Genomic DNA, 17,084 nt, shown 5'->3' with positions numbered 1-17,084 from the left:
TCTCAAAAAAAAAAAAAGAAAAAAAAGTTCTCATTCTGAGGAAAAGACCGATTGTGCTATAACCATAGTAACAAGGAATAACCAGTAAAGAGTCACCAGGACTGGTTTTAAATCTAATTGATCATTGACAATTTGTTTCAGCAAACTTGACTTGAAAACCAACCAATCAGTAATGGTGGCATTCTTTGAAAGTCAGGTAGTCCAAAGTAGAATATATTCAACTGACTAGGTTTCTAAGGCTGACTTTAACTCACTTGAGCTCTGTAATCAGTAGAATGACCCACGAATTGTCCTCAAAACCGCATGTAAGACCATCGGTTTGTTTGTTCAGTAGGATTGTTTAACCTCTCCTTTAGTTAATTAAAAAATTTTTTAAATGGTTTTTAAGAACCATTTTTAAATTGTTTTTTTAATGGTTTATAAGAACTTTCCGATTCTGGAGTTCCATTATTTCACTTATTGATCATTTAAATTTGAGTTAATAATTAAGTCATAAATAAAATCTTGCAAAGACTGAACATCAAAAAACATTTCAAATTATCTGTAGCTCTTTTTTTTTTGTTTGTTTTTTGTTTTTTGAGACGGAGTCTCACTCTGCGGCTCAGGCTGGAGAGCAGTGGCACAATCTCAGCTCACTGCAATCTCCGCCACCTGGGCTCAAGAGATTCTCTTGTCTCAGGCTCCCGAGTAGGTGGGATTACAGGCACCCACCACCATGCCCAGCTCATTTTTATTTTTATTTTTGTATTTTTAGTAGAGACAGGGTTTCACTATGTTGGCCAGTCTGGTCTCGAACCCTTGACCTCAGGTGATCTGCCTGTCTTGGCCTCCCAAAGTGCTGGAATTACAGGTGTGAGCCACCGTACCTGGCCTAGCTCTTAATTTTAAGAGGAAAATATGGTTTAGCAACTGAGTACCTATTATGTCTCAGACACTGCTAGTTCTGGGAATTTAAAACACCACACACACACCCAAAGCTCTGATCCTTACAATCTTCATTAAGAGAGTACTGTTTTTCATTAGCAAGAGGATACCCTACTGCATACAGTAACCATCTGTCTGCTCCTAAGTATTTTTATTCTGCTTTGATGCCACCACAAAAGCATGGGTACAGGACAGAGTGTGAGAACTGACAGACAGCAAAATACAGAGAAATAATAATTATGTGGCAATTCTTTGCTAAACCCAATGACTTTATGTCTGGCCATAAAAGAGACTCTAGTGTCTAAAAAAGACTTTTTACAAATATATTCCAAATTATCCATAAAAGTGATTTTTCTTTTTTTTGACAGATAAACAGTTTTTTTATTCATCCTCCTCCTCCTCCTCCTCCTCTTCCTCCTCTTCTTCATCTTCCTCTTCCACTTTTTTCCAGGCAACTTTAGCGGGACCCTTTGCACCATCAAACTTTCCTTTCGACTTATAGTCAGCAACATCCTTCTCATACTTCTCCTTCAGCTTCGCCGCCTTAGTGATGTAAGGCTGCTTTTCGCTGTCATTTAGGTTATTCCACATCTCACCCAGCTTTTTTGCCACGTCTCCAATAGAGATGCCAGGGTTTGTGGATTTGATCTTGGGGCGGAATTCTGAGCAGAACAGGAAGAAGCCAGACAGTGGCCTTTTGGGGTCATTAGGATCCTTCTTCTTCTTGCCTCCCTTAGCTGGTCCATAATCCTTCATTTCCCGATCATAGTGCACTTTATCCGCCTTTGCCATTTCATCAAATTTAGATTTCTCTTTCCCGGACATTGTCTTCCACCTCTCAGAGCATTTCTTGGAAAATTCTGCAAAATTGACAGGGACCTCTGGATTTTTCTTCTTATGTTCTTCTCTGCACGTCTGCACAAAGAAGGCATAAGCAGACATCTAGCCCTTTGGTTTCTTAGGGTCACCTTTAGCCATCCTGCATTGTTCGCTAGTCTGGGCAGCGCAGGGCACGACGTGCTGCTCAGCGCTCCCCAGCCTCGTGCTAGCTGCCTCCACGAGAGCTGCCTCAAAAGTGACTTTTCTCTCAAAATGTCTTCTAAGTCCCAACTAGGCTATAAACCTAACAGCCAAAATGATGGTGTATCCGAGCAATGCTAGTACTTAGCTGAAATTCAGTAAATTTTTAAAAATTGTGCTTACTTGGAAGCATTCAGAATGTCAACAAAACTGTTACAACTTTTTTTTTGCAATTACAGAGTGATATTTAGTTAACAAAACAATTATTTGTATAAGCTACTTCAGAGAAAACTGAAGATGGAAAACTACTACCCTCTTACAGAATAACTCGTTTGTGCTCTGCATTAACAAAAACCTGCTTGTAAATTTCCATGTCAACTGATAATTCCTGTAGTCTACCAGGCAAAGTTAGTCCTATTGAAAATACCACCAGGACAAGGCTATCTAAAGACATTTGGTAGTATGTTAACTATACAAAAAAGACACTGTACTATTGAAACAAATGTTACACAGCCTTACATTTCAATTTCTTTTTTCTTTAAAAGTGAGTTGTGTAGAGGAGTGTTAAATGCTTTATCGACAAGAAAAAAAACCTGTGCTAGAAGCAACATATTCATCGTCTTCTTTGTCTTCCTCGCCCTCTTCCATTTTCTTGCTTTTTTCAGCTCTGAGGGTGCCCATTTCTGCTGCATCAGGCTTTCCTTTGGCTTGGTATGTAGCAACATCCTTTCGCACTTTTCCTTCGGCTTCGCTGCTTTCTTGTCAAAAGGCTGATTGTCATCTGCAGTGGTGTCACCTCACATCTCTCCCAGCTTCTTTGCAGCATCACCGATGGGTAGGCTGGATGTTTTCCTTTGATTTCAAGGCAATATTCAGAACAGAACAAGAAAACCACTAAAGGAGGCCTCTTGTGAGGTGCACTGGGATCCTTGAACTTCTTTGTTTCCCCTTTAGGAGGGATGTAGGTTTATGTTTCTGTTTCATGACGAGACCTGTCTGCCTTTGCCACGTCTTCAACTTTTCCCTTCTCTTTAGCAGACTATTTATTTCTCTGAAGCCCTTCTTAGAAAACTCTGAGAAAGTGACTGAAGTATCTGGGTGCTTCTCCTGGCAAATCTGCACAAAAAACGCATGTGATGACATTCTGCCTCTCAGCTTCTTGGGATTGCCTTGCCAGGGTGTAGTTCTCTTTCCTCAGTGAGGCAGTCACCTGGCATCCATCTGGCTTGCACCTGCACCAGTGGAGCTCCAGGTACTGCTGAAAGCAGGAGTCAGAGGCAGCCTCCTCACTCGCTCCCCTCTGAAACATTACTCTTTAATACAGGTTTATTGAGTAAAACTAATTTGAGACCCTTGATAAAAATCCACAACTCATGCTGACCATCCCACAGGAAACAATAATCTCCCAAATTTAGATTTCAGGCATGTTTGTTTAGAAGAGAAAAATCAATTTTCTTAGTATAAAACATTTTGGCTATGTAATAAGATTTTACCAGAAATAAAGAACTGTTTTGCATGCCTACCTAAATTACCTATAATTTGTTTCTTTCTATATTAATTACAGTAAAATAGATGCTATTTGCCACTTTAACCATTTCTTTTTTTTTGAGACGGAGTTTCGCTCTTGTCACCCAAGCTGGAGTGCAATGGCACGATCTTAGCTCACTGCAACCTCCTCCTTCTGGGTTCAAGTGATTCTCCTGCCTCAGTCTCCTGAGTAGCTGGGATTACAGGTGCCTGCCACCACATTTGGCTAGTTTTTGTATTTTTAGTAGAGACGGGGTTTCACCATGTTGGCCAGGTTGGTCTCAAACTCCTGACCTCAAGTGATCCACCCGCCTCAGCCTCCCAAAGTGCTGGGATTACAGGCATAAGCCACTGTGCCTGGCCACTTTAACCATTTTTAAGTGTACAATTCAGAGACATCAATCTCATTCAGTGTTATACAATTACTACCACTATCTATTCCCCAAACCCTTTCAATACTCCAAATAGAAACTCTGTATTCATTCAGGACTAGCTCTCTGTCCCACTTTCCCTAGCCCCTGTAATATCTAATTTATTTTCTGTGTCTATGAATTTGCCTATTCTAGATATTTGCTAAGTGAAACCATACAATATCTGTCCTTTTGTGTCTAGCTTATTTCACTAAGCATAATGTTCTCAAGGTTCACCCATGTGGCAGCTGGCATGTGTCAGGACTTCATTTCTTTTGACAGCTGGATAATATTCCATTATTTTTCATGTAAGTGTGGTATATGTGTGTGTATACCATGCTTTGTTTAACCATTAATCTGTTAATAGATTGTTTCCATCTTCTGGCTATTGGGAATAATGATGCTATGAACATTCACATGAGTATCTGTCTGACTCTCAGTTTAAAGTTCTTTTGTGTATATACCCAGGAGTGAAATTGTTGGTTTATATGGTAATTCTATGTTTGAATTTTTGAAGAAATGGCAAACTGTTTTTCACAGTCCCAAATTGTTTTCCACAGTGACGGCACTATTTTACGTTTCTACCAGCAATAAATGAAAGTTCCAATTTTCCCACATCCTCAATAATATATGTATAACATTTTTAAATTATAGCTATCCTAGCAGGTACGAAGCGGCATCTCACTGTGGTTTTGGTCTGCATTTTCCTAATGACTGATGATGCTGAGCATCTTTTCATACGCTTGATAGTCATTTATATACTGCCTATGGAGAAATGTCTATTCAAGTCCTTTACTCATTTTTTAATTGGCTTGTCTCTTTGTTATTGTGTTTCTTTTGCTTTTAAAACATGTAGTGCTATTGGCAGGTAAACTACTACCTGTGTTAGTTTGCTTTTCTATTGCTATAAAGAAATACCTGAGCCTGGGTAATTTATAAGGAAAGGGTTTAATTGACTCATGGCTCTGCAGGCTGTGCAAGCAGAGCTCTAGCACCTGCTTCAGGAAGTGAAGAGACAGGAGCGAGAGATGAGGCGAGGACCCCAGGAAGAGGGCAGGAACGAGAGCACCAGGCGGGCGGTACCACGTTCTTTCAAACAACTAGATCTCGTGTGAATTAACTGAGCGAGAACTTGTTTACAATCAAAGGGGTGGTGCTAAGCCACTTATGAATGATTTATCCTCATAATCCAACACCTCCCAATGGGCCCCACCTCCAACATCAGGGATCGAATTTCAACATGAGATTTGGAGGGACACACATCCAAACCATATGACAACCCTTTTGTAATAATAACCCAATTATTCATATTTTATAACCTGATAACACCAATTCTGGGAATCTACCCAAAGGAAATTATTATGTTTGTATGTGAAGATTATTATAACATTGTTTTTTTTTTTGATAGGTAAAACTGCTGGATGTGGGGGGCTCATGCCTGTAATCCCAGCACTTTGGGAGGCCGAGGCAGGCAGATCACTTGGGGTCAGGAGTTTGAGACCAGCCTGGCCAACATGATGAAACTGTCTCTACTAAAAATACAAAAATTAGCCAGGCATGGTGTGGCGGGTCCCTATAATCCCAGCTACTCAGGAGACTGAGGGAGGAGAATCAGCCAGGAGGTGGAGGTTGCAGTGAGCAGAGATGGTGCCACTGCACTCCAGCCTGGGTGACAGAGTGTGAGACTCCCATCTCAAAAAAAAAAAAAAAAAAAAAGAGGTAAAATTAGAAACAATCTAAATATCCCAGAACAGAAGATTAAACTAGTATATGCACATTATGTAATAACAGCCAATAAAAATGTTTATGAAATGTATAAAAATAAGGGAAATATATATATATATAACATGAAGTAAATGTAGTATAACAACAAAAAACTGCTTTAAAAGTGTGGAAAAATTAGAAAAACAAAATTCTTGCAGTTGAAGAATACATAAATGATATATCTATAAGATGAAATACTATATTATGCAGACAATAAATTATGTTTTTCTTTCTTTCTTTCTTTCTTTTTTTTTTTGAGACAGAGTCTCCCTCTGTCTTGTCCAGGCTGGAGTGCAATGGAGCAATCTCGGCTTACTGCAGCCTCCGCCTCCTGGGTTCAAGCTATTCTCCTGCCTCAGCCTCCTGAGTAGCTGGGATTATAGGCACACGCCACCATGCCTGGCTAATTTTTGTATTTTGAGTAGAGACAGGGTTTCACTATGTTGGCCAGACTGGTCTCGAACTCCTGACCTAAGGTGATCTACCTTCCTCGGCCTCCCAAAGTGCTGGGATTACAGGTGTGAGCTATCGTGCCTGGCCTAAATGATGTTTTTCACAAATATTTAATGATTTGGGAATAAATGCCCTTATAAGAAACCACCATTTTCAAAGATTATCTTTGTAGAAGAGAAATATTGGTAAATTTAATTTTCTTTTGTGTGTTTTCTCATATTTTTCAAAATTTCTCCAACGATTAGCAAAAAAATTATCAAAACAAGTACAATGTTAACAGAAGGGTTAAGAAAAATACACTAAAATATACAACATCTATACGCTTGAAACTTTTTCTTATTTCTACTTTTCAGAATTTTAAGTTAAATTACATATCTCCTTTGTATAAAAACAACAAATTAGGTAACAAAGTACATATAACATGATTTTTGTTAAACCAATCTATAATTTTGATTCAGTTTAACAGACCTGATTTTACTAATATGAAAATAATGACTCACTTTTCAGTGTAAATGATGATGATGGAGAATAAACACAACAGCTCCAAGTACAGACGATGAAATCTGCCTGACTGAGTTCTCTGCCCCTAAACTAACCTTGGGTAATTCACACTCTCTGTGCCTCAGGCTCTTCATTTGTAAAAAGGGGATAAATAATGCCTACAGCATAGGATTATTTTAAGGATTAAATGAATAAAGGTTAAACACTAAGAATGCTGTCTGGTACACAGAAAATGCTTAATAAACATCAGCTATGTATGAAGAGGATGAGGACAGAGGCCAACACTTGAGTATTAAACCATAGGAGCTATGTGCAGTGCTTGACAATTGTAACAGTCCTATGAAGAATAACTGGCAGGCTGAGTGAGGTGGCTGACACCTGAAATCCCAGCACTTTTGGAGGCTGAGATGGGTGGATCACGAGGTCAAGAGATCGAGGACATCCTGGCCAACATGGTGAAACCCCATCTCTACTAAAAACACGAAAATTAGCTGGGCGTGGTGGTGTACACCTGTAGTCCCAGCTACTGGGGAGGCTGAGGCAGGAGAATCATGTGAACCCGGGAGGCGGAGGTTGCAGTGAGCTGAGATCGTGCCACTGCACTCCAGCCTGGTGACAGAGCAAAACTCTGTCCCCCCTACAAAAAAAAAAAGAGTAACTGGATTTCCTTTGATCTGCTTCATTCTTACTAGCAAAATCCAGTCTATAATATCTTTAAAAACTTATCCAAATTTTCTTCTAAATAAAAAGGTTTACATATGAATGCTTCAACTGTCTACTTTATGCTTGATATCTTTTTTTTTTTTTGAGACGGAGTTTCGCTCTTGTTACCCAGGCTGGAGTGCAATGGCGCGATCTCGGCTCACCGCAACCTCCGCCTCCTGGATTCAGGCAATTCTCCTGCCTCAGCCTCCTGAGTAGCTGGGATTACAGGCACGCACCACCATGCCCAGCTAATTTTTTGTATTTTTAGTAGAGACAGGGTTTCACCATGTTGACCAGGATGGTCTCGATCTCTCGACCTCGTGATCCACCTGCCTCGGCCTCCCAAAGTGCTGGGATTACAGGCGTGAGCCACCGCGCCCGGCCTTGATATCTTTTTTAAAAATTTATTTTATTTTATTTTTTTATAGACGGGGTTTCACCATGTTGGTCAGGCTGGTCATGAACTCCTGACCTCAGGTGACCCGCCTGCCTTGGCTTCCAAAGTGCTTGGATTACAGGCGTGAGAGCCACCACGCCCGGCCACTTGATATCTTATTGTTTCACACTTTCTTGACTTAAAAGTAGAGACATCTAGAATTGTTAAACGCTGCAAAGGTGCAAAGACATCAGGAAAATGTAGAAAAATCCATTCTTGATCTCATACTTTAATAAGTATTTACTTACTTATGAGAGTAGCAATAACTTCAAAACAGATGAGTTGGTTGTTCTGGAATAATTTTACGAATGGAAATGCCAAGAGTGGAAGATACGGTGTGTCACTAAAAATGACAGACCAGTGAGCTAATGAAGATAAGGTTCTGTGAATAAAATAATTTAGCATTAACTTTTACTTGAATAAATCATATATTCACATGATAAAAATTTTATACAAAAGGTGTATTTGGTGAAGATTCTTCCTGGTACCCCTATCATGTAGTTCACCTCTTCAGAAGTACCACTGTTAAAAGTATAAATCCTTTTTTAAAAAACCACAAATGGTAGTATATTATAAAAATTGTTCTGTACTTTGCATTTTTCAATTAATGGTATCTTGGAAATAGTGTATATCAGTATATGCACACCTTCCTTAAGACATTTTACAGATGCATATGACAGCTTTGAATCAATATACCTGCATTTCTTTCTTTTTCTTTTTTCTGAAACAGGGCCTCGCTTTGTTACCCAGGCTGGAATACAGTGGCACAATCATGGCTCACTGCAGCCTTAAACTCCTAGGCTCAAGTGGTCTTCCTGCCTCAGTCTCTTGAGTAGCTGGGCCTACAGGTGTATGCCTCTATGCCTGGCTAATTTTTTTGTGGGTAGAGGCAGGATCTCACTATGTTACCCAGGCTGGTCTCAAACTCCTGGGCTCAAGTGATCCTCCTGCCTCAGCTTCCCAAAGTTCTTGGATTAGAGGCGTGAGCCACTGGTGTCCCGCCACCTTCATTTCTTTAACATGATCTCTATTGTTGGGCATTTGCTTCCAATCTTTTTATTTCTTTTTTTGAGACAGAGTTTTGCTCTTGTTGCCCTGGTTGGAGTGCAATGGCTCGATCTTGGCTTACCACCACCTCCGCCTCCTGGGTTCGAGCTATTCTTCTGCCTCTGCCTCCCGAATAGCTGGGATTACAAGCATGTGCCACCATGCATGGCTGATTTTGCATTTTTAGTAGAGATGGGGTTTCTCCATGTTGGCCAGGCTGGTCTTGAATTCCTGACGTCAGGTGATCCGCCCACCTTGACCTCCCAAACTGCTGGGATTGCAGGTGTGAGCTGCCGCGCCCAGCCACTCCTAGAACTTTTGCCCACTAATTTTAGCACCAATTGGTGGATCTTGCCTCCAACAATTATCACTGTGGTGTTCTGATGGTGATTTTCTATTTCTCTGATTCCTTCTTCATTTATTAGAACTCACCCTTCTCCCTCATTTGTCTTTATTTAATTATTTATGTCAAGATAAACTCATGGATATTTATTTTATTCTACAAGTTATAATTGATTGTTATTTATTTTATTCCTCGAATTGTTCCAGCTTTGTCCACTGGAACTTTCAGGTTCAGTCATGTGCCCTTTTGACATGCCTATCCTTTCTGAGCACTTCCTTAATTTATGGCACTAAAAGATGCTTCAGGTTCATCTTGTATTTTCCCTACACCAGTAGGTGGGCTCACTGCTACCAGGGTGTCATTGCTAGGCCCTCTCGGTAGACAGAGCTTGGAAATATATGTGTGTACACTAACTCCTGCATACATACATATCTTTATTTCTTTCTGTGTCTATTTATCTGCACATGTGTTAAGAACCAACACTATCGATTCCAATCAACTACTGCAAGATTCATTCGAATGCTTTTTCTTACTTGTATCTTCTTTCTCTGAGTGTAAGAAACCCGGCTCTCATCTCTATTTAGTTATTTGTATACAAAAAGTGGCTTCTACACATAAAGTAGTTTCAGACTGCTAACCCCACATTTATTTCTAATACTTTGATGGTTTTGTTTTTTAAAAAAGTAATTAAATCTTTAGTTCAAGCAGAATTTATCCTGGTGTAAGATATGAGGTATACTTTCAACTGTTTCTAGATGGCTAGCTGGTTATTCCATGTCATTTACTAAATAACTTTTCTTCATCACTGTGAAATGTCATCTTTAAAAACAAGTCATTTTTGAATGTAGCTGGGTCTATTGTTAACTCTGCATATCAATTTATGTATCAGCAGCAATTTCAATTATTTTAGCTTTATAATAGCTTTTACTATTAAGGCTAATTCCCTCTCATTACTGTTTAAATATAAATTATTTTTCTAAGAAGTATACTTTATAGTTAATGTGGCAAGCAGAATAATGCAAATTGTTTCCCTCCCCAAAAGATGCCCATGCTCTAATCCCTGTAATCCATGAAGATATTATTTCACCTGGGATTTTGCAGATATGGTTAAGCACCTTGGGGTGAGGGCATTTATCCTGGACCACATGGGTGGGTCCAATCTAATCACACAGGTCCTTAAAATCAAAGAACCCCTTCCTGGTTGTGGTCAGAAGAAAATACGACTACAGAGATGGTCGTAGATGGTCAGAGAGATGCTTTGAAGACAGAGACAGTGGGCCTGAGTCATGAAATGTGGGAAGCCTGCAGAAGCTGGATAAGGTAAGGAAAAGGATTCTCCCCAGAGCCTCTAGAAAGCAATGTAGCCCTGCTGACACTCTGATTTTAGCCCAGTGAGATCCAACCTATGGTGAACTTCTGCCCACCAAGCTCTAAGGATAAATCTGTGTTGTTTTCAAGCTACTACATGTGTGGTAATTTGCTATGGTGGCAATAGGGAACTAATATAGTTAATGGAGTTAATAGGCTACTTCAGACATTTTTTATTATTCGATACAATACGCAGAACAACCCCAGGAGGGAGGGATTAGCAACATTACTGAGTCTAGGAAATGGAATTCCACATTACTGGAAGGGCTAGAAATCAACCTAAATACAAGAACATGTTCTCCTAAGGATAGTACTTTCATAATTACAGAAGTTACGTATTCAACAATAAGTTCCCATCTTTTGACTGACATCAGATTACTTTGTTGAGAGATGACTTAAAAACAAAATTAGCCAGGCATGGTGGTGCGCACCTGTAGCAGCTACTTGGGAGGCTAAGGTGGGAGGATCAGGTGAGCTTAGGAGTTCAAGGCTACAGTGAGCTATGATTATGCCACTGCCCTCTAGCCTGGGTGACAGAGCAAGACCCTGTCTCAAAAAACAAAAACAAAAATGAAAACAATAATTTGATTATATATGCCTAGTGGGATATAACCTAAGGAAAAAAAGAACTATAAAAAATATTTTGGACTATTTTCAATAATCATAATATTCACATTGTTATTATTTACAGTTATATAGTTTTATTATACAGTATACATATATGGAGCTTAAAAAACATTGTGTGGGTGTGTGTGTCTATGTGTGTTAAAGAAAATAAGGAATTATGTCAATGTTGTTAGCAATCAAGATTTTTAGCATAAGAAAAAAGATACAAATACAAAATCAAAGAAGCTGTGCAAAAACTTTGTAATATTAAATCTGAATTGAAAATATTAGTATGAACTCCTGGTTCTATCTATTGAAAAGGCCTATATGTTAAATCTGAGTTCATAATAATACACTGATCACTCTGGAAGGCTCCAAGGTAATCAGTTTACTATTCTGAAACTGTTTTTTTTTTTTAAAAAATGGTACCAAGCATTTAACTTGCCTTTCCTACATGGGTTGTATCTTAGAGTAACCAAATAGTTGATCCTAAGAACTTCTTCTTTAGAGAAATTTCCCAGTTTATAAAATGAGAAGGAATAGAATTATATTATCACTGTTTTGCTCATCTCTAGTTAAATAATGGATCTAGGCAATAATCATCAATGGACAGTAACATCACCAAAAGAGACAGTCAGGTATGAATTACAATCCACCTAACAGAAGTACATAAAACCTCCTAGGAAGTTTTCTTGCAAGCCAAAGAAACAATTATCAAAGGGAGAAAATAAAGACCTTGGCTCAGATCAAGCCCCTGGCTCTAATTGTCAGTTTATAGTAAATTCAGAAGAAAGAGAAACATGTTAAACAATACTATGAAATAAAATCAGCAAAATACACAACATAGAGGGCTGTATGGATTAAATAACCTGGTTTCTTCCAACAAATAATTTTTTTTTTTTTTGAGACAGAGTTTCGCTCTTGTTACCCAGGCTGGAGTGCAATGGCGCGATCTCAGCTCACCACAACCTCTGCCTCCTGGGTTCAGGCAATTCTCCTGCCTCAGCCTCCTGAGTAGCTGGGATCACAGGCATGCGCCACCATGCTCAGCTAATTTTTTGTATTTTTAGTAGAGACGGGGTTTCACCATGTTGACCAGGATGGTCTCGATCTCTCGACCTCGTGATCCACCCGCCTTGGCCTTCCAAAGTGCTGGGATTACAGGCATGAGCCACCGCGCCAGGCCCCCAAAAAATAAATTGTAATAAAAAAAAAGAGGTAGTCAGAATCTATAGATTAAACTCAATAAGGTATCAACCAAATGGAATGTGTACAGGTTGTTTGAACCCTGATTTGAACAAGTTTACATGAGAAAATTTTTTTAAGACAATCAGAGGAATGCTGATTGAATATGTGAAGATAATAAAGAATTATTAATTCTTTTTTGTGTGTGAGTATGGTAGTGTGCTTACGGTAAAGAAAACGAGTCCTTATCCTTTAGGGATACATATCTATATATTTAGCAGGGGGAGTGTGTACATGTTGGGCTGTGGGGTGTCGAGTGAGTGGGAATATTCACCCAACATGATTGGCCATGAGTTGGCAACCACTGAAGCTGGGTGATGGGCATGGGATATTTGTTACATTATTTTTATTCATGCTTGAAATTTTTCAGAATAAATTTTTTTTTTTTTTTTTGAAATGGAGATTCGCTCTTTTTGCCCAGGCTGGAGTGCAATGGCGCAATCTCAGGTCACTGTAACCTCTACCTCCCAGGTTCAAGTGATTCTCCTGCCTCAGCCTCCCAAGAAGCTGGGATTACAGGCAACTGCCACCACGCTGAGCTAATTTTTTGGAGTTTCACCTTGTTGGCCAGGCTGGTCTTGAATTCCTGACCTCAGGTAATCCACCCGCCTCAGCCTCCCAAAGTGCTGGGATTACAGGCATGAGCCACAGCACCTGGCCATAAAAAAATATTTTTAAAAAAATTCTTCAACTCTGGAACCTGGGCTTAATCTTAGCTCTACCACTGCTGTGACTTGATCATATTTCCTAATCTCTCTATGCCTCAGTTTTTTTACCTGTAAGTTAAATGTGCCTAACACATGAAAAGCATGTTAAAGGATGAGCTACTGTTACTAGGTCTTTTGCCTTCTAATTCAAAGCCCTTTCTACTATGCCTCTTGCTTTTCTTTCTTTTTCTTTTCTTTTCTTTCTTTTTTGGATGGAGTCTTGCTCTGTCGCCTAGGCTGGAGTGCAATGGCACAATCTTGGGTCACTGCAACCTCCATCTCCTGGGTTCAAGTGATTCTCCTGCCTCAGTCTCCTGAGTAGCTGGAATTACAGGTGCCTGCCACCACACCTGGCTAATTTTTGTATTTTTAGTAGAGACATCATAAATTTCACCATGGTGGCCAGGCTGGTCTCCAACTTCTGACCTCAGGTAATCCACCCACCTTGGCCTCCCCAAGTTCTGGAATGTTCTTTTAGATTAATCTGAAAGAGTCCAATTTTCTAGAACGCAACACAAACTCATATTCATATGTAATATATGTGTATGTACATTTTTAAAATTAAAACAACGTATCACATAAAGATAATCAAACTGACCAAACAATATTTTATAAACAGAAGATTTTAAAACACTGCAATTATTAGTTACAGGTCTCATACATGTTGCTGCAATATATAGAACATACCTCTGTAATACTCTGAGTAGTTTCCTACTTTTGATGGGGTACTTCTTCTGAAGGTTGAGAAACGCCACATGAGTCCCCTTATCTATGAGGCTACTAAATGCAGTATGATTTTCAGGCAGTTGTAGTAGAGAGCGCCAAATGAACATTCTGAAATAAAAATATATTTTAACCCCCCAAATTTTTTTTGAGTAAAATTGATGTAACATACAGAATTTAAATTGTACCTGTATTTTGTTGGATATTCACCATAGCCTTTTAATAAGATTTGTAAACGCTTTTTGTTTAATCCATCTGGTAATTCATTCTATAAAGAAAAAGACAGTACTAATAAATGACATAATCATTAAAACTGAAAAGGTGACAAATGGTAATCTAGTTCCCCAGTGACTTTCTAACTTTAGAAAATAACACATAGAAATATTTCTGTACCATAGGTCTTTTCCCCGCTCCCATCTCTCCCTCTCTTGAGCATGCATATACACAGCCAATAAAGTTCATGATATAGTATCTTCCCTAGACAAGCTTGACAAACTTTTTCTGTAAAGGGTCATGATATGGTTTGGCTCTGTGTCCCCACCCAAATCTAATCTTGAATTATAATTCCCATAATCCCCATGTGTTGAAGGAGGGACCCAACAGGACGCGACTAGATCATGGGGGGCAGTTCCCCCATGCTATTATCGTGATAGTGAGTTCTCAAGAGATCTGATGATTTTGTAAGTGTCTGAAAGTTCCTCCTCCACATATTCCTATCTCTCTCTGCCTGCTGCCTTGTGAAGAAGTGCCTGCTTCACCTTCACCTTCTGCCATGGTTGTAAGTTTCCAGAGGCCTCCACAGCCATGTGGAACTGTGAGTCAATTAATCTTCCTTTCTTTATAAATTGACCAGTCTCAGGTACTATTCTTTATAGCAGTGTGAAAACGGGCTAATACAGACCACTTAGTAAATATTTTAGGTTTTGTGGGCTAAGAAGAAAAATCAAGAATATTATACATTTATATATAACCACTTAAAAACGCAAAAACCATTTTCAGCTTGAATAGCTGGATTAGGCCCATGGACTGTCATTTGCTGATCCCTGCATCAAAGAGCAATCGATTCAGCTAGCTTTACCCCCATCTCTATCTTTCCTTAAAATTCTAAGCAATTCCTGGCATTAAAGCATCAAGGACAAGTCTGGCAGAAACACATGTGTAGTTCACTATTTTATCCTAACAAACACCAGTTCCTGCTGATAGTCCCTTATATCTGAAACTTTTAAGTCAATTTTTATCTTAATAAAAAAATTTTTATAGAATTTAGGATTATAAAACTGTTTTCATATATTATCTCCACTGGATCTAACAACTATATGAAACAGATGAGATGTCTTCCTTTATTTGAGAAAATGGGAAAATCAGAGAAGTTTGGTGAATTGCTCATGGTCACAAATCTGCTAAATCTTGGCTCAAGACTTGAAGCCAGACTTTCTGATTTAGTGCTCTTTTTACCACAATAAACAGGTAGTCCAATGTAAGAGAAGAGTGAAGGGAAAACCCAAGATGATGGTAAATGAAGACTTCCCACTTGAGTGCCATGTGCAAGGTATAGAGGGCAACCAGTGCAAATGAGAGCAATATGATCCAGGAAGACTGCCTTCATCATCAAGGTATCTGCTGCCACTGAAGCCTCTTTTTAAACAAAGGATAAAATGCCCTGGAGAGTTTGGCCTCAATTTGATCTGTTCCTGTCTTGACCATAAGCTGATAAATTTCCTTCTTTCCTTTGTGCTAATGCAAAGATTAGTTGAGGACTTGCATTTCACCCCATCGAAGTCTTCTACTTTGACCTACTTTTTAGAGCTGGCTATGGTTTCCTTGGAAGCAGCTCTATTCCTTGACATATTTCTGTAGGATATCCAGATATGATCCACACTACAATGCTGCCAGATACCCTGACATGATGAGCCTTTTACTTCCCAAAGTTATTCATGACCATTCCCACCAGTTTTCCCAGAAAAGGTCCTGCAAACTCTCAGGAAAGCTGAAGTCAGAAAGTCTCAGCGACACCATTCAGCTTATCGTTGCATTAAAGCATTCATCAAATAGAAACAATATTGCCCAATCTTTACACAACTAGGCTAGGCTTGTGTCTGCTATTCAGTTTTTCCTTTAAAGAAATAATATTTTGTTTAGAGTTACATGAAGAGGTTATAAAACTATAAAGAAAATCAAGGGCATAATTAACACAAAAGTGAGGACAATGGTTATATATATATATAAAATATATATGTATTATATATAATATATATATGTATTATATATATATATATGGAGCAGGGAGAAAAATGTGATGGGAGGTAAGCACACAAGGGCCTCCACAGCTACTGGTAATGCTCTATTTCTTCATGTGGAAATGTGTATGTGCAGAAAAAATTTAACACAAGCTGGTCTGAGCCTGCTACTCTTACAGGGCTTACTTGCAAGGTTGGCCTTTGGCTGGTGTCTAGAAGTTGGATTTCAGGAGAGTTCTTACCAGCCCCAGAACCAATTAAGAGTGGCTCACTGTGCTTAAACTGTTCATACAATGTGGTTTATGCTGAATGCCCGCCTTCCTTCTGGGAGTCTGAAATTTGAAGCCTGTTAAACAGGGTACCTACAGAACAAGCCTCTAGTAAAAATCTTGGGCACCAGGTCTCTAATATTTATATTAGAGGTAATATTGAACCCTAAATATATTTATGTTTTTCCCCACATATACATACTTGTAATAAAGTTTAATTTATAAATTAGGCACAGTAAGAGATTAACAATCATAACTAATAATAAAATAGAACAATTCTGACAATATGTGAATATCAGTACTTTTGTGCTCTGGAGAAGATTTTAAGCAAAATAAGGGTTACTTGAATGAACACAAGCACTGTGATACTGTGACAGACCTGATAAACAGGAGGCTACTGAGTGACTATGACAGATAAAATGATGATTCATGTGCCAGGTGGAACAGAGCAAGATAGCATGAGACTTCATCATGCTACTCAGAATGGTGTACAATTTAAAACTTATGAATTGCTTATTTCTGAAATATTCCTTTTAATGTATTTGGAGCATAGTTGACTACACGTAACCAAAACAATGGAAAGTGAAACCATGGATCAGGAAGGACACTGCACTAAAATCAATGTGAAAAGTATCAGGTATTATTAGTGAGAATATGGAGCAACTAGAACTCTGAAATACTGCTGGTAGGAATGTAAATCAACAACTTTTCAATCAACCACTTAGGAAAACTGACAGTATTTACTAAACTAATCTACAGTGTATCAGTAGAATAGTTATTCAGGGGGTAAGGGAGAGAG

The 17,084-nt window shown here is 38.9% G+C and overlaps 2 protein-coding genes across 7 annotated transcripts in view; both read right to left on the bottom strand.

The window, feature by feature from the left end:
* TBC1D31 (TBC1 domain family member 31) overlaps positions 1-17,084 on the bottom strand; it is a 75,852-nt gene that overhangs the window by 23,913 nt on the left and 34,855 nt on the right. For 5 of the 6 annotated variants that reach the window (XM_064384559.1, XM_021673621.2, XM_064384560.1 and 2 more), the window contains exons 9-11: positions 13,968-14,047; positions 13,744-13,890; positions 7,989-8,122 (exon numbers count right to left, since the gene is read on the bottom strand). In XM_064384559.1, the coding sequence (XP_064240629.1) occupies positions 7,989-8,122; positions 13,744-13,890; positions 13,968-14,047 (361 nt within the window). Of the gene's footprint in view, positions 1-7,988; positions 8,123-13,743; positions 13,891-13,967; positions 14,048-17,084 lie in introns of those variants that run through there. The other variant, XM_064384563.1, reaches the window with a different exon arrangement.
* On the bottom strand, positions 950-2,010 carry LOC105716786 (high mobility group protein B3-like). The gene has a single exon (XM_064384139.1). It carries the CDS (start codon positions 1,864-1,866, stop codon positions 1,306-1,308), a length of 561 nt encoding a protein of 186 aa, XP_064240209.1. The 5' UTR covers positions 1,867-2,010; the 3' UTR covers positions 950-1,305.

The sequence above is a fragment of the Aotus nancymaae genome, unplaced genomic scaffold (assembly GCF_030222135.1).
Source record: "Aotus nancymaae isolate 86718 unplaced genomic scaffold, 86718_ANA_hifiasm-v0.15.2.pri h1tg000036l, whole genome shotgun sequence".
NCBI lineage: Eukaryota > Metazoa > Chordata > Mammalia > Primates > Aotidae > Aotus > Aotus nancymaae.
This window is presented reverse-complemented; position numbering and strand designations above follow the sequence as displayed.